The 22,227-nt window shown below is 47.8% G+C and overlaps 1 protein-coding gene across 5 annotated transcripts in view; it reads right to left on the bottom strand.

Moving 5' to 3' along the window:
- Positions 1-22,227, bottom strand: part of PLEKHG4 (pleckstrin homology and RhoGEF domain containing G4) — an 83,744-nt gene that overhangs the window by 60,041 nt on the left and 1,476 nt on the right. For all 5 annotated transcript variants that reach the window (XM_057376490.1, XM_057376491.1, XM_057376493.1 and 2 more), the window contains exons 2-3: positions 9,927-10,124; positions 1,658-3,776 (exon numbers count right to left, since the gene is read on the bottom strand). In XM_057376490.1, the coding sequence (XP_057232473.1) occupies positions 1,658-3,776; positions 9,927-10,124 (2,317 nt within the window). The remainder of the gene's footprint in view (positions 1-1,657; positions 3,777-9,926; positions 10,125-22,227) is intronic.

The raw sequence follows: 22,227 nt of genomic DNA, 5'->3' as shown, positions 1-22,227 counted from the left end.
AGAACATCACACTCATTATCCCATAATGCGCTGGACCTGCCTAATTTTAGACAGAAGAAATGGGAACACTGAACAAGCAGCCTCTGGACTCATGAGCAAAGTGTCCAACCAGCACTCAACACAGACTAGGTGTTCCAAGACCCAATCCTGACCAAGCATGAACTCAAGCCAGGTACAGCTTGGCCAYGGGAAGGGATACTCACAGCACAGTTATTTCCTGGCATTTATCCCCTCAGAGCCACAGATAGGCAGAAGGCGATCTTTTTCTGCTTATAGTGATAGATGCTCAGAGAGACACACACTGCCTAAACAGAAACTTTTAAGCTGACCCCTCCATTTCACAGAAGATAAATGCTTGTCACTTGAAAAGGATCAGAAATGCCTGGCAGCCCTGGGCTTACGTAACTATGGAATTCAATTAATTTGGTGCAAATGTTAAGGAAATTTTATTGTAATCAATTAAAACACTAATTTAGCTCCATTAGCAGGTTGCTAAGACATCAGGTAAAATGTGACTTTTGCACACTTGAGAAGCAGGTGTGTGTGCAGCCAATTGGAGTCCTGCTGCAGCTCTAGGCCACATAATTTGCGACCAGGGCAAGCATTACACTGGCAGCATGTCCCAAAAGAACCAGCTCTGGATCTGCCCCACAGGGTCAAACATGCTCTAGCAATGTACGTCTGTACCGCCAACCCTTTCAAGAGTCCTCACTCCAATATTTCAAGCCGGGTAATTTTCCTAGCCAGGGGTCTCAGGGAATGAGAGCTGTTGAACTGGAATGGCATGTTCCACCCGCCCCCGCTGCACACCCGCTCCTTGGAGTGATCTGCATATCAAGCTGCAGCTYTCCAGACTCAGCACTGCTGGGCAAAGCCCACACCGGGCCCATGTGGTTACACACTGCCTGCCTATAGTCTGGTGCAAAAGGCAGATATCTGGATTGCCCTCTCAACTCCTGAAGCAGCACAGCTCCAGCTCAGGTACCCAAGCATCAAGAAATCTGGGTAATACTTGCTTAACATTCCACCGGAGTTGAAGTTAGACACTTAATTTCTGTGCTCTCCCACTYAAATTAAACAGCTCCTACTTGAAACATAATCAAGCTGAAGAAAGCRTGCCGGAGGGGAAGGCAGGGAAGACGGGGGGAATCCCTCAACTCTGCAGTTTACTGCCTAAATCAGTTACCAGCACATACATTGGCTGATCTTCAGGTCACATTACACAGCTAGTATTTCATTGCAGCATGCGCTGCTGCTTCCTCTTGCCACAACCACCCTCCTAAAGCCAGTTTTCAACTATGAAAGACTTGCACAGTTAGACAAGTCTCCCCTCACGCATTCGGCACATCATGAATCTAGAGGGGGGAAATCACCAGCAATCAGACTGAAATTAGAAGTTTCTAACAATGGAACTTTGTTCTGCACTGATATAAATTTGCAAAGAATTATTAAACAAATACCACAATAAACCCACCTGTGAAGAGAAAGCCAATTTCACACCACAAAAAAGACCCAATTTAATCACTYTCTCAGTATTTTGTYCTATTAACCTCCCAGCTGTACTCATCAAATCCCCCTTCATAAGTCATACTCCTTCAGTATTTTGCTTTCATTCCACGTTATCAAACACAACCACACAAATATCCAATAGCTGTACCTTTAGGAGATGATGCCCCAGAAGCTGCCTCTGGCTGGGAGTGCAGAATGGTAGGCTCTGTATGCCCCTCAGCAGGTCCTGAGGACAGTGGTCCAACCTCCAATTCCTCTTCAATTGATTCCAGTGTTTTTGATGCTGTAGTCTTCAACCTTCCGCCATATGAAAAACTTTCGTGGTTCTCCTCCCTCCCCTGCAAGTCCTGTATTGCAACAYACTCTGGGTTCAGCACAGAGCTCTCTTCACTTTCACAGCCATGGTTTTCCACCAGTCTTTGTGGATCCTTAAACCTCTCTACAGATCTCTGGGTTTCGAATTGACTTGAGTTTTCTGCTTGTGCATCAAGACCCAATAAGTCACCATTATTTAATTGTTCTGCCATCTGATCCCCCTCTGCTGATGGGGCAGTTTGGAGTAGTAAGGCTTCTTCAGCTTTTTCRTGTTCTTGCTCCTCACCATCTGACAAGGTTCCATCTACTGGAGCTTTCACAGAACAATGACTATGACTAGCCTGATTCTCATTTACAGTCAACATTTCTTTGGACTCTTTCGTTTCCTCTTGCCTGTCCCTTCTTCCCACCTCAAATTCATCTACTTCTCCTTGGTTTTGGTCTGGAGTATTTAATGGAGAACTGAGATTTGCTTCGTTATCACTGCAGCAAGAACCTACATCTGCCACGTTCCCTGAAGGACAGCCTCTCTCTGCTCCTACATCTGAATTCTCAGGCAATGTAGTGMCGTGACTTGGCTCAACACTTCCACTGACACTCTGGCAAGAGACATCAGAACCTTCCTTTAGTGTGCAATATGGTCCCAAAGGCCCTAGGACAGACACAGAAGAAGCATCCATCAGTGTCGCCTCCTTTTGACCCTCGGTCAGTGGTTCTGTGTGGACTYGCAGCATCATCTCATCTTTAGCAGCAGTAGAATCTACAATCACTTCTGGGCTCTGCTCCACTGTTTCAACAACAGCATTTTCACCAGATCCATCACTTTCTCCCTCCATGTTTCCAGGGGCACCAGGCACTTGTGCTTTGCAGCTGACACCATCTCCAGCACACACATCGCTGTAGCTGCACAGTGCGTATCGCCAATCCAGTGAGTGTTCACTGAGAGTCTCCTGCTCTGCAGATGAATCCTCTGTGCTGCATGCAGGAGACTCAGCCACAGGAAWGCTATCACCCATGCTTCCAGGATCAACTGGTATCAGCTGACCTTCTGGAGACAGTTCTTCCTGTGCCATCATTTTGTTGCCTTCCAATGGAGTAACATTTTTGAGAACTTGTGGAGAAGTGCTCAGAGCGTCCATCTGACAGTGCTCCTTCTGCATAAATGCTGACTGAGTTAAGTTCTTGGAGCAGGTGTTGTCTTGGGTGACAATAAACCTGTGCTTGCCTTTAGACTCATTCACTCGTGCTCTGGGCTGAGTTAGATAATTTAACGCCAGTGACTGGGTTAAAGTGCCAGTTTGTGGCCCAAACCTGGGCAGTGAAACTTCTGCCAGCTCAACGTACTCTCCTTCAAGGTCACTTCTCAAGTTCTCTTGAAGACTTGAACAGACACCATTGACCAGAGCTTCACTTAACTGTGGACCTGTGCTGCTAATGATGGGGTTGTYTTGATTTGGACTTTGTTCCTGTAGATACTGAGACCCCAGGTCTGGTGWACTGCACTCAGTACAGTCGGTAGGGAGGCACAAAATTGAATGTTCCTTTGTTATTTCTGGAGAGATGATATTGTTTTCAATTATTTTTGGTTTATTTATAAATTCAGGATTAACCACTTTATCCCAGGGGACACGAAATATTTTGTCATCAGTGGTTAGTAAACAATTTTCCAGTGCTATACCCACCCGCTCTCCATTGAATGTACTTAACCATTGCAGAGTAAAAATAGAGGTATATGAAACTTCTGGAATCACTACTTCTTCTACATTACGCTTATCTTTTGCCAAATATTTCAATACAATTCGTGGAGGCTTCTTCAGAGATGGGACCACCTGCAGGTAGAAGTCACCAGGCTTCAAGATTCGCCAGTCAATGGAAGCCAGCTGGATTACAATCTTCTCCTGAATACATAGGGGCCAGCCCGCATGGCGAAACAGCAATCCGCAGTACTGAGCCTATGGAGACAARAGAAAGTGTTTTCAGCACCAGGAAAGATCTCAGCTCAAGCTATTCAATATGGAAGATCATTAAAACAGATTAATTTAGGGTTATTAGTGTAGGGAAGTTTCTCACACTGAGGTCTTCTCTTTAATAAGCAGAAATAAGAAAAGCTACCAAATGTAAATGACCKATGCAGGACAGGTGGGGACAAGTTACACTGGGAGGCTGCAACCTCCCAGTGAAGGGAAGGAGACACTACGAAGACAAAGCAGGAGAAAGGAAGCAGCAAATGAGGAAAGCACAGCAGAGCCACAGAGAAAGTCTCATCAGCAAGCTGCGATGAACTACACTTAACATACCAGTGATTTCCTCATTCCCAAAACACAGCAGCACTCAGGCAATGCCTCAGACAAATCCCAGTCAAGTAAAAGAACTGAAGTTCCATGGCTGAACTAACTTGACGCAATTATTTACAGCTTTATCACAACTTTAAAAAATAATTTCAGTGCTTTGAACTTGATTCTGTTTGGGCAAGATTTAAATTAAGCCATGATATAAGCCACCCATTCCATGATTAATTTCATCTTTTTCTGTACAACAAGGCTTTAGATTCAACTAAAKGAAGCATTTTGCCATATAGCAGAGAAACCAGAACTGAAAGGAACCTCCTGGATCCTCAYACATCTTGAAACAACAGGTACTGGTATAAAGCTTGTTTTTTATGTTCATCAAGCCTTACCTTCAGCCCTGCCAGTTTTCTAACTCTCACTGCACCTGAAGCAAGGTTGCTCACAGGTTTGGAAACAAAAATCATCCTTCAGATTCAGTAATTCCTCCTCCTCAACCCTGTAGCTTATTTTCTGGATGTGTCCCCACTGCTTAGAATTGCATCACAACACCCTAGCACATCTACCTTCATCATCTCCTCGGTGTGCCTGAAGTATCTCCTTCGTGATGCCCTTTTCCTTAAAAACACATTTCTTTGTTATACTTGTTCATTGAGCAAAGCATTGCAAAACAATGTCTAGAATGGCACCAGCATTTCCCAACTGTGCTAGAAACATCTCTTAAAGTTAAGATCCCACTTGTCTTCCAGTTTCACCCCTACAGTAACCCAGTCACCTGCTGGTTTTTCTTTTCAAACTGATGAACTCCAGCTCACAACAGAAATGCTACCTGTCACTTTGTGGAGGCACACRCTTGTCCTCTGAGTCTACTGTTACAAAAATTTAAGTACAAAGTTTTAGAGCTCATCTTGTGCAATGCATTTATCACTCTCCTCTTCCATCTTATTGTTTGTGTGTTCCAGGTTGTTCACCACAAACATGTCAAATACATTCTTAGTTTTTATGCCAAGGTCATGGATGAGAAGCAGTATGTGTTTCACGACTCCTGCCTCCAACTGTTTTCTCTGCAGTACAAACACACTCCCTTTCACCAGTTTGTAGCCATCTCMCAATTCTTGCATAAACCTCAATCCCTTTGACACAGTAATTAATCTTGCATATGACTCCACAATAAATCCTTTATGGCAGAGATTAAACAATGAAACTTATCTCTCTAGAGAGAGCTGGTTTATAYAAAAGGCTGGTGTGACACTACCTGCCATGGAGCAAACCACATGAAAACGTTATTCAGTTTTTCATGGCTCAGTTAATTCAGTCCTTGCTCAGTGCATGATGTTGTAGGCTCAGCTTGTTCTCTGTATTTTGCTACTAGCCCTGACTTAACAGATTCAATAAAATCCCTGTTACCAGACATTCAGCATTACATGGTAACTTCTTCCATATTCCAGGATGGAGCCCAGCCAGTCCTATTTCTTCGACATAGTCAAGTTCAGTCACAACAGTTTCACTTTTATTTACTTACTGCTACTGCCCTACTGATGTACCAACACGCTGTACCGCTACAAAACTGAACCCTACTTTAGTTCTCATTTACTTAAAGGATCATATTATTATTACCTTTATAGTCTAAACTTGACTCAGAGAAAACCAACATTTCTATTAAGTCAGAACCAAAAAGCCTTATAACCTAACAAACAGTTGCTTGTACTTCCCTCAAAGGCACAGCTAAGCTTTGCAGTCTGAGGTTCTCAGACTTTCTGATCTCCAAGACACAGATGCCTYTATCAGTAAGTTCCTTTCATCCACAGCATTTAAACTCAGCAAACGAAGACCACTACTTGCAGCAGTTTGCACAAGCTGCTACTGGCTTCAGCAAGCCTTAGGCTGAACGTACTTCATGGACTTCTGTATCAAGCTCAAGACTCACACAGCACCTTAGTCAATAAAGCTTGTGCCTCCTGTAAAAGTGCACAAGMCAAGTATTTTGTACGTGAGTTTTAAATTAGAGCAATTTGCAGTTTTCCAGAAGAGGCTATACCACTGCACGCTACACCACACCAAACCCTCTTCTCTCATTAAAGTACCTCCAAGTAGGTAACAGTAAGGCCAAGGGTCTGTACCATGGGTCATTCAGAGGAAGAAGAGGCAGACAAAGGAGAACAGTTCCCAAACTATTATAGTTTATAAGGSTGAAAAGTGAAACACACCATCAGTAGCAGCATAAACATAAAGCTGAATTCCATCAGCACATACTTGACACAGAGATTCTGTTAAAATTTGGAAGCAGCGTAACCCTCTGGAGGGCCATTCATACATTAAGAAATCCAAAAACTCGCAGCTTAGATGCTTACTTGTCTGCCTAGTGACTCATAAGGAGAAAACTCAGCAATAAAATCACCAAAACCAAAATGCAGAATGCATTGAAGTTCCTGAAAAACCCTACAAAGCCACAATCTAAACTGCATCAAGAGCCAGAGTAACATCCAAGCAGGAATGCAAGTCCCACAATAGCCTAAACATTACAGAGCTCTAGAACTTTAAAAGTGGAGCATCCTCATGCTGCTCCTGTTCCAAAATGCACCTTCAAAGGGAAGATTATGTGAAGARGCTTATTACAGTCCTTTTAACATTTTATTTTGAGGCTCAAGGATTTRCTTTACTTGTGTCCAAACACTACCAGGCCAAACCAGACTCATCCGAGGAGTGCCAGGAACATGCTCTATACCAAGCAGCTGCAGCCAGAAATAAATCTGCCTCTGAGGAAAGAGCTAGGCACCAGTGACAAAAATGGCACAAAGGTGGAATCTTCTAGAGCTACAGGGATGGTTAYGCTGTTTTCAACTTCAGACCATTTACTTCAGGATGTCATCTCAAGGCCAGGGGCAAAACCTGTTTTTTAACTTTGTGCTAAACACAGACCCCTTGGAACACCCCATCCAGTCCCTAAGGAATCACACACAGGCTGATGATTTTAATATACCCAGCTGATGATTTTAATATACCCTTGAATTTGTCTAATAATTCATAAAGCCATTTACACTTGTGGCACTGCAGAGGCTGACAAAAGATCTAGTCCTCTCAAGACTTTCAACAGCAGTCATTCAGACAGAAGTGAATTCTTTCCTCTATACTGTGTTTAGGARATGCTCACATGGAGCAGCTGGACARYGAACTAAAGAAAAAGCATTGCTTTTGTTTAGACTCTCTAAAAGGCAGGCAAGACTTTCAAGAAACAATTAGCAAGGAACAGTCCTCCGTAATTTCAGACTGTAAAGACAAAGGAAGGGGCATACAATGGAGGTTTAGGGAAGAAGAATCCACAAATTAAATAAATTTCATAAATAAGCATATTAAGTAAATTTCATAAATAAATAATATTTTTTAAATGAACAAGCAGACTTTTAAATAAAATATGGAATAGCTTGGGCCCAGCTATAATGAGAGTACCTAGAGCTTCCCCTGATCTCCCTATACTGCCACTCTGGAAGTAAAATATCATGAGTCAGGGACAGAAAGGGTCACAACCAAAGACAGACTCTTGCTGACCATTCTCCCAGACATGTCACACCTCAGCAAAAGCCCCCAACACCTAATGCTAAACCCTGCGCAGCCCTACCTTAAGGTGACTGCTTCACCAACCCCAGCAGCTCAGCATCTTGTGGCTACTGGACAGACCACGGAGTGCCAGGCAGGCCTCCAAGCACAGCTCGTGTCTCTGCACCACCTCCCCAAACCGTGCTGCGCACATAGGACAGCCCCACCGTACAGGATCCCCCCCTCCTGCAGGACACTTCAGACACACCCCTGCCTCCATGCCACCTGCGCCCATGCTGCAGGCCAGCCAGGTGGGCCACCAGTACCCTGAGCTGCTCCACTGCCCTCACCTCTCCCTTCCCAGGACCCCAAACTCCCACCGCCTCATCTCTCCCTCCTCAGGATCCCCAGAGCCCACCGCCCCATCTCTCCCACCTCAGGATCCCCAGTGCCCATCGCCCTCACACCTCTCCCTCCTCAGGACCCCGAGCTCCCACTGCCCCATCTCTCCCTCCTCAGAGCCCACTGCCCTCACCTCTCACCCTCCTCAGGATCCCCAGCGCCCATCGCCCTCACCTGTCTCCCTCTTCAGAGACCACTGCCCCATCTCTCCCTCCTCAGAGCCCACTGCCCTCACCTGTCTCCCTCCTCAGAGCCCACTGCCCCATCTCTCCCTCCTCAGGATCCCCAGCGCCCATCGTCCTCACCTGTCTCCCTCTTCAGGGCGTCCAGCGCCCATCGCCCTCACACCTCTCCGTTCCTCTGCCGCTTCACGGCAGCGCCTCGTGCTCCAACGGCCTTCCCACCGCTTAACCGAAGCCCCCGTGCCAGTCAAGGCAGCCTCACGCTCCTATTGGCTGCTGCCCAGCCGCTGCTCTCCCATTGGCTGCCRGGCTGCCAGGGCCCGCCCCCCGCCACACCCGTCCCACCCGTCGTGGCCCGAGGGCAGCGCGGGCCGCGGTGGGCGCGGGGCAGGCCCCGGTCCGTTCACCGGCACTGTCCCGAGCACCTTCCGTTTGCGACAGCATCGCTGTAGGCCCTTGCTGCTTTCCTTCAACTACCTTAACCGTCTCACCTGCCCAAACCACCGCTGGCCGCTTGGAAGCTGCTGGAATCCTGAGGAGYGGGGAAATTGCTACCTTGGCTCCTTTGGTGAGGGCGGTGTTTTGGGGAAAGCCGTGAAACATCGTGAAATAATTACTAGTTTGTACAAACGAAAAACCTTTTGTTTCTTTAAAGGGAAAAAACCACACCATGCACTATAGAATTAGCTGCAGCTACAGATACTGATGGAATTAACTTCAATTCCAGTGTTGAGGGTGGGAGAGAACAGCAGGGTTATGCACCACCTTGGTTCTTCCTGGATGCACAAAGGTGTCTGACACCAAGTTGGAAGCCGGGACAGTAAGGGGTGATGAACACTGCACCAAAACATGCACTTTCAAGATTATTATCCATGTGCCCAGCTCGCATGGCTCCATCCTATGTGATGGGTCTGTCCCCCCAGTATTTCACTTCCTTAAGACAAATGAGTAACTGACTTTGAGCCTCTATTCCGTATTTTTCCTCCTCCTAGAAATTCCTTGCCTTCTACCACAAGGACTTGAAAGCCTGGCCACACACCCCTTCTGCCTTCAGAGACAAAAAGGTTAGAGCAAACCCACATTTTAGGTTGTTTGGGCTGGTTGGGTTTTTTCATCTTGCAGATTTTGAGCCAAGTTTTGTGATGGAGGTGTTTGACTCATCGTTTCTAACATTTTAGACTCCCAACAGTAAAGCACGTTAATCTTGGACTCGTTCTGGCAGTAAATGTAACGTGACTCCTTGGGGCTACTGAGCCTTGTGACTGTTCCAGCAACCATCAAAGGGGAGCTGGAGTTCTGGGAAAAACACCGACTGGCAGCATTTCACCCTGCACGTCATTCTGCCAGTGGTGGGAGCCCGACAGCTTCATGCATGGGGCCAGGGAACAGCTGGGGTCAGAGGCCACCCGAGTCAGCCCCATCCTGCAAACCCTTCGCTAAACCTCTTCCTGTGAATCCCTTAAGCCTTTGGTGTTCCTGATTATGGAAGGTGAGGGCATTGCTCCACACCTGATCTCTGATCTCTCAAGGGTTAAGCTTCAAAAACAATTTCTCAACTGTTTCCTAATTGTCTGCCTGCCCTCCCACCTAAGCTKCCATACATACTCAAGCGCTTTTTGCCAACCATTTTACATACGAGAGCAGAAAGAAAACTCTCCAAGAAAGCCCTCACAGGCCTTAGAGAGCATGATGTACTCACACAGGCATCCTGCTGAATGCATTGCAGGATGTGCTTGGCTGGAATCAGGAAGTCTATGAGGTAGTGCAGTCCATCCCCACGGTACGTCTTCTCCACCACATCAAAAACTTGGCACAGCACAGTGGCTGCCGTAGCCTCAAACGGAGGGTAGAGTGCTGATAACGTACTCTGAATGCAGCCGTCCAGCGACTCCGAGTCCTGCCGAGAGAGAAAGTATTAGTGGGACCAGGGCATGATTTGCCCTCCGCCCAGGAGCGCGGCCATCTCCAAATGCAGGAGGAACGAAGATCAAAGGAGCCAAGTGCTGTCCTTTCTAGCTTCTTTTGGCACCAGCGATTCCAGGTAAACACAAAAAAGCTCTCCCAAAACAGGAGTGGAGTGCTCGCAGAGTGCTGTGCACAGCGGCGAGAATTCCCAGCTTTTGCTTACGCAGCAAGTCCTTCTCCTGCCTGCGCGGGGTGGGGTGGGGCGGCTGTTAGACCACACCGCAGCACATGAGCGCGTGCGAGAGAGACAATCATGGGGTGGGCACATCACCAGCCCCGTGTTTTGGGTACACTCCTTGGTGAGCTAAGAGAGGGCTGAAGCTCCTCAGCCTCCTGCGCTCCGGAGTCTCAGCACAGGATAAGGTGCCGCAGCTCTTTGGTCCTGTGGGAAGCCATTCACCAGTGTGACTCCTCGTTAGCTAAAGCTGTTTGCCTCTCATGAAAGGCTCTACTCCAGGAACCAGGAATTTTCTGCAGTGTGAGATGCCTCACAACAGGATTCACACACTGCATGTGAACAGGCTGCCTGTGGTCCCTGAGCATATGCATTGATAGGTAGGATGCCTGTTCAGGGGGATCAGAGGCAATGGCTTCCCTGCATCCACCTTCATCTGGGACAACCTGCCAGCCAGAGCCTGCCCATAGTGTCAGGACCGATTCCAGTGCTGGAGGCTTAATTCTGAGTTATTGCATGGGTGTAAATCAAAAGAGCTTGCCAAAAAGCAACAATAAAAAAAATAAAGCTGTATATATCTGGAGAGAGGATCAGGATCCCTCCTTTCTTTTCTGTTTTAGAGGGGATCCCTTGAGCTAACTTACAGCCAGTGGGAGTAAGTTTTGCTACCAAACCAAATGACAGCTTACTCAGGTGTCTGGCCAGACTCTCATCTGATCTAAATCTACCTCCTTTCACTAGAGACAAGAAAAGCACTTCAGCCACTGGCCTAGAAGCCCTACAGCCTCCTGTAGAACAGGAACAACTGCATGGACATGCCTGAAAACACACTTCAGTCCCACAGTAAGATTGGGAGAGAAAGTTAAACAAAGCAGTGCCACAACAGCTTACGCCACCACCAGGCAACAAGGGGTTCATGGGGAAACAAACCTTTTCACTTCTTCCACTCCATGGCAGCACATCATTGCAGATGCCTCTACTGGCCTGAGAAAGCTCAACAATCTCAGAGCAAGCCTGAACTGACCTGCAGCCCAGCAGAGACGATGCTCCTCACACAAGCCTTCCCATCTCTCGCTGCTTAATGATCTCCAAGTTCCTCCTTTACAGGGTTGGGTGTTTTAAGCATAATATAAACTCCCTGCTCTGATGTAAAGCCACCTTGTAGGACAACCTGTAGCAGAGCTGGGAATGCCTGGGTGATGCCTCCACAAACCCTGCTTGCGCCRAGCCGGCAGAACTCTGGTGACAGGCAAACCACACACTGCCTGTGGGACAGTACTGCTTCTTTACCTTTTCTGCTGTTTCTCCTTATGTCAGCAACAAGCAAGGCTAGATGGCAGCAGGCTCCYATAGTGTCCACACCCTTTCTGAGAGACTGGCTCCCTCCTCCAATACTCCTCCAGGCAAATGCAGCCAGATAAACAGAGGTTAAGGAGCTATTTTTCATACTCAGAATCATAGATTATCCTGAGTTGGAGTTATTAATCCAATATTCTTAACCCAAGAATTCCAAAAGCAGGAGCCCTGTGTGCATACTTCCAAGTGCTGAATTCTAGGGATGAGCATTTAAACCTAATTCTAAATAGGAGAAKGCTGTTTTAAACAATTTACTTTCCACTCAGAAAAATAATCTGGTGTCTGTTGACACCAGGCTGTCCCACCAAGTGCCTGTGACCTTGTCAGACAAAACTGGCCTTCACACAGGTGCTCTCCCACCCCACCAGTCACCTGCTTGGGCACTATCACGGTAGCATTGCTGCTGGTAGCCTTTGACAACAATCTCCCTCTGACCCTCCACAGCCCACAAGTTCAAAATATCAGTCAAAACCAGCTGGGGTTGGTTCTGTGCCATCTTCTGTCCCCTTGCCCTSCTTGAGCAAAATTCTTTCAGATATCAATTCCTCCCAAAATAAATTTGTGAAGTTTACTGTTGCAAATAAAACAAAGAAGTCAAAATATTTGTACATGAGTCAGTGCATCACTCTAAGGTTCTCACACCATTCCTGCTGCCTTAGCCTTCACAAAACAATTATTAACATTGGCACCAAATCAAAAATCCCTCATATGGTTAAAATAAACCAGGTCCTCTAGTAAAATACAGAATAATCATAGCCTGTAGCCATTGCAGGGYACAGAGGCTTTATCTCCCTCTGGCTAGACTACACCACAAAGCCATGATAGCTGTGTAGGTTTCTAAGGGATAGAGAGAAGGTTTCAACCACTACCTTTTGGTAGAAAGAGATGTTTGCACCAATCTCTGCTAAATCTGCAGGGAAAGCCTCAAAGAGGAAGCAGATTCCCAMAAGCCACCATGCTGAATGGGATTGTAGCACCAGCTCCTTGGAAGGCTACAGAACAAGGATGGATACAGCCTCCATGTGCCACAGATGAACCCGAAGATGACACTGCTTTTCAGTGCTCCCACCCAGGATGGTTACCCAGGGATAGCTCCTCCCTGCATGGAGGGTGAAACATGGCTGTGGCTCAGAAGCCTCCTGGAAAATACAGAGGGTAGAACACAGCAGGAGCTTGCAGCCTCCAACAGCAACAGATTCTCCTTCAATAAGGGATTCATTAACCTAGCTCACAATCCTAGGGATGGGACTGCTAATTTGCACTAATTACYTTTTCAGATTGCAGAGGGGGCAGAGAAAAGCACCTCAGCCAGGATTGCAAAAGGCCACATGGTCCTGCTGTGGAATGYCGGAGCACAGATGGGCAGCCTCAAACAACCAGCCTGTGGACACAGCCGCCTGCCACGCACGTGCAGGAGACATGGCTTACAGGAACACACACAAACCAGAGAAGGACATAGTGCCCTGTGGTCCTGAGGCTGATAAACCTGAAGTCTAGAGCCCATCCCACCTACAAACAACATCACAGAATCATACAATGAGTAAGTTGGAGGGGAGGTCATTTGGTTYGACCTCCCTGCTACAGGGTCCCCTAGACCATTCTAGGAGTCCCCTAGACCCCTGCAGAGTCCCCTAGAACATGTTACTCCAGACAGCTTTTGATTATATCCACAGAAGGAGACTCCACAATCTTYGGACAACATGTTCCAGAGGTTCCATCCGTTATCTCCAACAGGTGAGATAACCCTCATGTGAGAAGTTCTGTGACCCAGGATGAGTGAGCAGCACCTGGAGAGATGGAGAAGAAGCTCAACCTAGCAAGGATCCAAGGAGGARGCACTCCTACCCCAGTTCACTTCCACTACAACCAGCCCACAGCGGCCCCCAAGAGCTGGCAGAGCCTGGCAAAAGAGTCTCCTGAAAAGAACAGACTCCTTCAAGGACTGCAAATTTCAAGCTTCCCTGCCTCCAACACTGTTGCCACATCCCTCTCACAGGAAAGGTCCTGGACACATGCTCCTTTCCAGCCACYGGGCACAAACACCAACAGGAGCACTTTCCAAGCAAGCCAGAGAGAATCTCCCCAAGCAAAAGGAGTCTTGGGATACAAATGATTCTTTGTCAATAGCACGGGAGGACCTATAAATTCCAGCTCACTGCCACCACTCCACCACACCTCCCAAAAGAGAAACATGCTTTTAAAATAACTCCTCCATAAATCAAGGCGCTAAATAAAGCCCAGGTTAAGGTCATGTCCGGCCAAACTGGCTTTGACGGCTGCTCAGCTGGGAGCCGGCTGACAGTGCGAGGGCTGGACACAGCAAGGGAAGAGGAAAGCACCACATGGGGATGGGATGGGCTCCATGGGCTGAGCCGTGTGACAGGAACAACGGAGCATGGTCCCACCCAGGAGGCCAGGGGAGAAGGGAGAATCCAGGCGGGCTTGGCTCTGAACAGTGAGTTGGATGGGCTGCCCTCTCTCCCTCCCCTTCATGTCACAGGAGCCACGGATGCTGTGATAAATAGAACAGTAAAGAGTATTGTGGCAAAGCTCTGCTGCTCAGCCCTAAGAGYCCCACTCCATCACAAACTGCAGCAAGATCCAGGAGTCAATCAGAAATGAGGCTATACGTGCCTGGGCAGAAGTCCCAAGCCCAGGGAGATGAAGAGGAGCCCAGCAACTTGCAAACCTGCTCAGGGGATACATCTGCCTCTCCTGGAGAGGAATCTGTCATGAGGCATCTGGAATRACCAGGAGCTTCTTGGGCTTTTCTAGGTGCATTGATTGCATATTCTGCCTACCTTTGTGGGCACGAAGAGAGGGACATAGCAGCTMCAGCCACTGGGAACTCCTGTCATGCTACATTTCTTTCTGACTCAGGACTGAGCTTCTTCCTCTTTGGGACCTACTGCTCGCCAATTAAATTTGAGCACTGGAGAACCTCCTGCAGGTTGGGAGAATAAAAAGTCAGCCTGCCTGGGGAGCAGAGAGGTCATCCCCAGGCCTATACACACACTCCACACAGCATCAGAGTATCTGTGTTCTTCAAACAAGAGACAGCACCCCAAATGGCTCAGGACWATGTATGTCAGTGCAGGGGAGGGCTGCAGTGCTGCTGGACCCACCTGGGACCACAAAGACTTGGCAGCATTTTCCCTGCAGCTCACCCAAGCACTTTGCTAATTTTGCCTACAAAGCACTGAGTCTTGGTCACGGCAAACACGAAGATGCATAGATCTTCCCTGCTGACAGCCCAGATGCTGTCTACAGACTACTAAAAATGATTGTTTTGGTGAGATCAGACTGTTTGACTAACCCATGACTTATGGCATACAACGCTCCTTTCCAGCAGGCTGGACTGGCCCRTGTAACACGCCGAGGATTCATCCTGCAACAGGAATTCAGCTAAAGAACCTACATCTCTGGTCTCAGAAACTTACACCCTCATCTGAGCTGCCAAAGAATGAAACTACATGTCCCAAGGTGTCCCAGATAAATCCAGAGCTTRCCTTGGCTTGGCAGAGCAAGGAGCATAGCTGGGCAGTGGAGCAGAGCCTGGGGAGGCTGCAAGCACAGCGAGCGGTGCYCGTGGTACACCCAGCTCTGAGTCATCGAGCGTCTCGGCTCCCGCTCAGCAGGGAGGCCTTGCCAGGAGCTCCCGCAACTTTGCCCTTCTTCTGCCAGCTGCCCGGAGCCTGGCCACGTCCTGCACGCACCCACTTTCTCCCCTCTTGCCCAGGTACCAACACACAGTTGTGAAGGCAGGACTGAAGAGATCAGAGCGTGCAAAGGTGAGGGGAAGGAATGACCCAACCCTCCCTCACCCCAGACTGGAAAGTAGAAATAACAGCAAAACTGGAGAGAGGCAGAGCTCCAAGCAGCACAACACAGTGCCTGCCCATGGCTCCCAGCCAGCTCTGGGACTGGGGAAAAGGAGCTCACAGCAGGCGTTGAGCAGGGCCAGGTTAGCTGGTCCCTCCGCCAGCAAAGGCTGCTGTGCTGCACCACTTGGCCGGGGCTGCTCAGCTCTCAGCTGACGTGAGAAACCTCATTTCCAGTAAAAACAGACCTCTGGGCTTTCCATGAAGCCTTTCCACTGTCTGACACAAAGCCGAAACACAGGCTGCTTTGCCTTTTAAAAAAAGTGTTCAGAAAGGTCTTTGGCTAAAAACAAGGCTTGTTTTTCTGACAAAATTTGAGATTTCCCACTCCATTGCTCCAGAGAGGAGAACCCTCCCAGCCCCATTTCCTGAGCTGTTCTAATCACAGCGGCAATGAGTTCAAGAGAGAAAAATCTTCCCAGAGCAAGTGCCAGCTCCCCCCTCTGCTGCTCACTTTGAGGCTCAGGGGGAGGCTGAGAAGAGGGCGCCTGACTTCGGCACCCTGCCTTCCTCTGAATAAAATAATGTATTATTAAGTGGTGCAGCTATAGAGGTAGGCATTCCCACTCCTGTAATTACACCACCTTCCTGTGAGATAACCAGGAACAGCTCTACCTGCTCTTTGAGCTATTGTTTTAGGCTTTTCAGGGAGTAAAGCACAGCGCCCAGTTCCACTTAGGAGAAAAGTATTTTCAGTGTCACCAGGCCAGCTTTGCTGAAGGGCTGTAGCTCCAAAAGCAAGCTGCTTTCTGCATGCCACCATGGCATCCCTTGCAGAGGGCATGGCTGTAGCCTGGCTGGGCTCCTCTGCCACTGGGGCAGGCAGAACTGCTCCACAGCCTGTGGATAAACCAGCTCCTACAGCTTTGCAGGGAGTGGTGCTCTGCAGACAGAGCTCAGAGAATCATTTCCAGATGCCTCCCTCTGTTCTCCCAGCCCTTCTCCGTGTTGACGCGACTGCGGCAGCCAAAGCAGCTCCTACTGGGCAGCACACAGGATTATCATTCCAGGCACTGCAGGAAAACAAGCGCTTGGAAGCGATTAACTCATGATCTTTCATTTAATTAAACAAAGGGAAAAATTATGTATTTGCTTTTCAGCTCCGAGGTCCCTCTTCTGCGCATGCTGTAGGTCTGGGCGTGCGCAGCTGGGGTAAGGCAGGCCCAAAGCTGGGTGATCTCTCCAAGCCCAGGCTTGGTTTGTTTTCAGTCAAGGGTGACACCCCAGATTACTCTGAAAGTGAAGCATGACCTCCTGCAAGCTTTGAGCTTTGGAGTGCACAGCTACACCAATGCTGTCCTTTTGCTGGAGCAAAAGGCAGAGAACAGCAGGCAGCAGAGGCAGCCCAGTGCAGCAACATCCCTGGCTCTGTACCCCACTGCAGGTGGCCTGACACGGGCATTATCATATGGCAACATGAATGGCAACCTGAGCCTGCTCCCCTGTTTGCTGGGGTCCAATACAGCACCTTCCCTCTAATGCACCTTACTCCTCTCTACTCTCTGGAGCAGAGCTTGTAACTTTCTCCTTTGTCTGTGCAACATCCAACACATCAGAAAAGCTGCTAACAATTACTGAAGATTAAAGAGGCCAAAGTGGGGGTGACCCGCAATCCAAGAAAGTTGTCTTTTAGTCAGAGAGGGGAAGAACTGGGAAATGTAGATAAGCATTTCCTCACAGGGACATGTCTTGCTCCCAAATGAACTCTCAATGTACTGAGCAGGAGTAGGTAGGTTTTATCCACAGTGACAAATGAGCCCTCCTCTCAAAGACCAGTTACTTTCTATTAGAAATAGATCAAGGAGATGATATAGGTGTTTAAAGGGCAGCTGAGAGAACAGATCAAAGCCCTGTCCTTAAACAGACATCTTCAGCTGAAACGAGGGCCTGCAAATGGATGAGAAGAGCTGTGTATTAAACACCATCCTACAGCTGGACACCAGCTTATTTTGGTTTAGTTTAATCAAGGGATTAAGTCCTTAATCTGAAATAACTGTCTAAGCACAGATTTTTTTTTTTTTTAATATCACTGGCATAGCTCTAGCAATGCAATTAATTRACCAGGTTGTACTCTGTGATGCAAAGCTTTGAGTACTTTTAGAAGAACCTTCCCAGCAACAGACTCGTGCTGGAAGAGCATGGACGCTGGCTGCCATAGTTGCACCTCCCATTGTTAGCCATGTGCACGGTCCCACCTCCTCGAGACCGCCTGGAGCTCTCCTCTTCACTGCTCTGCCAGACTGCACAGGCTGCCCTGCCTTGGGCACCGACACTCTGGCCGTGGCACCATATGCCACAGTCCAGCCAGGGACTCTACATTCCAAGTGTCGTGTTCCTACAACAGGCTCAGACAAGGCTTGCTAAATCCTGTTAGATATCTCAGACAGAGCCAAGAATTTCAAAGGCCACTTCTATACAAGACAAGTCCCGAGACATTGCAGCAGACTCCCTTTCTTTATAGGGCTCTTTTTCCAAATGCTCTAAAAACCTTTCTCTCTTCTATCCTACAAAAGAAATTGCTTGAGCTCATTCACCCTATTATTAGTGACAACATTTACTCTGCTCTCAACTTCAGGCATTGGCATCCATCTGGCAAACCAACCCAAGCAGCAGCATGTTGTGCTCCATCTCATTTCTGCCTAATGTGTACCAACAAATAGGGCACAACAGGCAGATGAAAATAGTATTTATACCTATAAAGCTATAGCTATAGAATGCCCTAAGTAAATTCTTCGCCAAAGAGGTCAGCTCATTTTAACACCTTCTAGTCAGAGGCATTAGGCCATAGCCAACCCCTTGTGTTCAGACACCCATCTGGGGGCATCTTACAACAGATGGGTAGCCGCCTGTGCTCAAAAAGAAAATGATAATCCTTCATCAGGCCAGCTAATGAGTGCCAAAAACGATCTTCATGGGGTCAGTATTTAGATTATTAGTTCTCTGCCAGCATTGCACACCTTCTGGATTCACATTCAGATCCCATCCTTTCCCTCTGCAAGGTTCACAAGCTGCTGGACAGACTCCCATGGGGACTGGTGGATTCTCCATGTCCTGCAACCTCCATAATTGAGGGTGAATGCCACAGGAAAATGAACCTGTTTTAGTTAAAGAGCATCAGTCTGTCCTGAAGAAGGGAAAACTGTTCCTGGTCAAAGGGACTGAGATTTGTTCCAAGACTCTCTGAGCTCACTGGGAAACAGACACGTGTGTACTCAAGTTCTCCTCCTGCCCCTAAGCAGCAAACCTGGGACAGATTCAGATGAAAACATTTCCCCTATGTTTGGATTCAGCACTAAATGCATGCCTCCCGGAAAGATAAGTAAATCAGTCATAAATTCAGGGCATTTCTTTCATTAAACTCCTGAGTTAGAAAGGGGTGAACAGAGGCTTTTAAAGCTATTCCCTTTATAGGTTCTTTTTTTTCCAAACAGAAAACAGTCTCACGTGTCCCATTATTTCCATACATATCAAAGGAGGGTGGAGATTTAACTAGCAATTTCTAAGAGATCTTTGTGCACAGAAGGGATGTATGCCAAAACGTGGGTGGTTATAAGCCCAAACACAAAGGAAAATACATCCACAGGCATTTTTCCCCTTGTTCCATTAACRGGTCTGCATACCAGCCTCCTGAGCATATGAGAGGGACCTTGTTCAAAAGGTAAATGTATTCAGCAAGATGACAACAGACAGCAAATAACCCACATCCTTTAACCATGCTGGAGGTTCAGCAGCACTGGGGTTTTGTTGGGAGGCACTGAAATTTGACAAGCAGCATCAGGGAAGGTGTCGTCCTGAAGAAACCTGCTCAGGAAGCCTCTGCCACACCTAACACAGGCTGCAAAGCTCAAGGTAGACACCTAGCCAAGGTCACCAGAATTCCAGCAGCTTCCCTTCAATGCACCATGCAAACAACCCTCGGGCCACAGCAGTGTGCTCCATTGCAGGTGACCATACAGAGCCACATAGACTTCCTTCTATCACATCCACCAGTGTCCAGGAGGAGCACACACAAGTCTTCTTCAGCTGAGCCATTTGATTCCATTCAAATCAATTGCTGGTTGCACCAGCTGGAGCAAGGGTTCATCCTGGGCTTTCCAGGATGATGGCAGTATGGCAAATATGAGCAGACAGAAATACTTGCAGATTCATTCCATGCTGCTTTGATCTTGGAAGTTTCAGCTTGGTGTGCAGTAGTGCAACAAATAGGATACATATGAAACCAGCACTTAACACAAGAAAGGCCCCATTTTTTGTTAATATTTTAATGAAAGAGTAAGCCAGCCAACAGAGATGAGGCTCTTGGTGTGGCAGAGAGGTATTAGCATGGTCAAACCTTCAGAGTCAAGGGCTTGTCCACTCACTTCTGTGAGTTGCAAACCAGATACTATGAGTGGTGCAGAAATCACAGAGCATCCCATGGCCAGAAGTGGGCAGCGTTACCCTGGCAAGCTCTCCGTGCTTCTTAATGCTCTCTAGCAGCAGGTCTGATCCCAGTGCTACTACTCACTTTTTGGCTACACTGAGCTCTGCAAGACTGGAACAGGGGGCTCCATCATGCATAGACATCCAGGAACAGAAATAAAATGTGCTCTGGTATGAGTGCCTACAGGTGGGTTCAGTTTATAGTTTCTACAGAAGACACCGTCATTGTTTCAACAGAGATTTTTTTTCAGCACTTCAGTGCTAAAGGGGCCTGTCACCCTGTGATGTGACTTTCGCCTACACTCAGCACCAATGCTCAGGTTTAGGCTGTGTACAGTTCAAGTTTTACACAGATTGATTGCAGACAGGGTTATGTTTGCGATGAAACTAGAAAATGAGGCTCTGTGAGCTGAGCACTGTGCCTGTGCTCTAGAATTTAGAGGCAGACATCTTGCAGCAGACATCTGGCTACCTTGTCTGACAAGAGATGTTGACAACCATGAGATGGTGACAAGGCTCTCATGTTATGATCTCTTCTGCTAGCAAGGTATGCCCTCAGAGCCAACAGCCCATGGGGGTAGGTGGCCAGTAATGCTACAGGATGCTGGTTTCCCGAAAATAAGTGCTGACACTCAGCACAGAGTCCTCCTTGGACACCTGCGTTTTCTCACCGTAAGCATCTGCTGTCTTGCATTCCGATGTGGTACTAAAATACATTTGGCAATTCCTGTGTGGAGATACCTGGATGCAGCTGGCCTGTCACTTGCATTTAGCCATTATTTTTATTGTTACAATAAACAGCATGTGCACCTGCCCAGTGGTTTTGAAAACAAGCTGGGCAAAATGCAAGTTGTCAACCTTGTTACCCCAGAGGAGGTGCTTTCAAACTGCTTCCATGTGCTCAGGATTATGTCTCTGGACTTTGTCTGTGTTCCAACATCTTGCTCATGGTTTTGGCACAGAAATAAAGAAAGAAGATCCCCAATGCTTAAAGCTCTTTGTGATTCCCAGACTCATTTCCTTCCCACCCCGGCAGAAGACATAACTGGAGGATAAAAGAAAGGCTGTTTTCTGCTGAAACCCATTCTCTCTCCTACCAGCATAGAGGTATCACCAGAACTTCTCTGCAGGAAGCACCAGGAAAGGGGAATCCTGGGAATACCAAGAAATGAAGGCAGATCCCAAGTCATAAAAGCCATGATGGGTGAGCAAGATAGACAGAACCCAGCCAGGCTCCTGCCTTGCTCTCATCATGGGATTTGCACAGCTGCAGAAGTCACTTTTAGCAGAAGTGGGCTATTTTGGCCCAAAGTGTCTCACCCATTTGGTGCTTTGAGCATCTCCCAACTGCCACAATCCTATGTGCCCATACACACACATCAGCTCTAAACTGAAACACCATGAAAAGGAATCACCTGCCTCACACAGAACAGTGCAGCCAGCAGTTGTGCCTTGCCAGACCTCCATCAGGAGCCAAGTCTCCAGGAGTCCTGCAAACTCCTGCTGGAGGCCACAGCAGGTCTCCTGCAGCCAGTAGACTGACACACATTCACTGAGATCCAAATCTTKTGCCTGCAGGGTTTGTTTGATTTACCACAAAAAAACTCAAGTTAACCAGAACAGCTTGGAGCTACAGTCACAACTTGGCTGCACCTCTCAAAATGGAAACTGGTCTACCACAGCATCGAGAGCAGACACCTGCTATGGACCAGAGGTATCCAGAATATGGCCAGCACTCATTGCTGGGTCTGATGCATCTTGGCCTCTGGCTCCTATTCCTTCCAGCTGGACTCAGCACCTGAAAGGCACACGATCCCTCCTCAACAGTGATACATGGTCCTTGAATGCCCAGCTGGACTGGTCATAGCACTACTCCACACAAAGACCCCTGCTTCAGACAGCTTTTGCATCACAYATTAAAACAACATCAAGGAGGGCCTGAGTTGGGGATGAAGCACTTGGGAATCAGAAAGTCACCTCCAACTTGCAGGAGCAGAGCAGCAGCAGACGGCCTCTGCTCAGGCCTCCCAGGGCAGAGTTTTATAAGCATTGCTCCAGCCCACATGGCAAAATGCAGCCCAAGARACCATGAGGGATGGCCCCAACCCTGCACAACCCCAAAGTGCTATTCTTTGATTTCAACTTCATAATATAACCTGCATAGAACAAAAACTGCCAGGAACACACTAGGCATGGGGTGA

The sequence above is a fragment of the Malurus melanocephalus genome, unplaced genomic scaffold (genome assembly GCF_030028575.1).
Source record: "Malurus melanocephalus ecotype Western Australia unplaced genomic scaffold, MMel_1.1 scaffold_279, whole genome shotgun sequence".
NCBI classification, from domain to species: domain Eukaryota; kingdom Metazoa; phylum Chordata; class Aves; order Passeriformes; family Maluridae; genus Malurus; species Malurus melanocephalus.
Note: the sequence above shows the minus strand (reverse complement) of the source record. Positions and strands in the feature narration are given on the sequence as shown.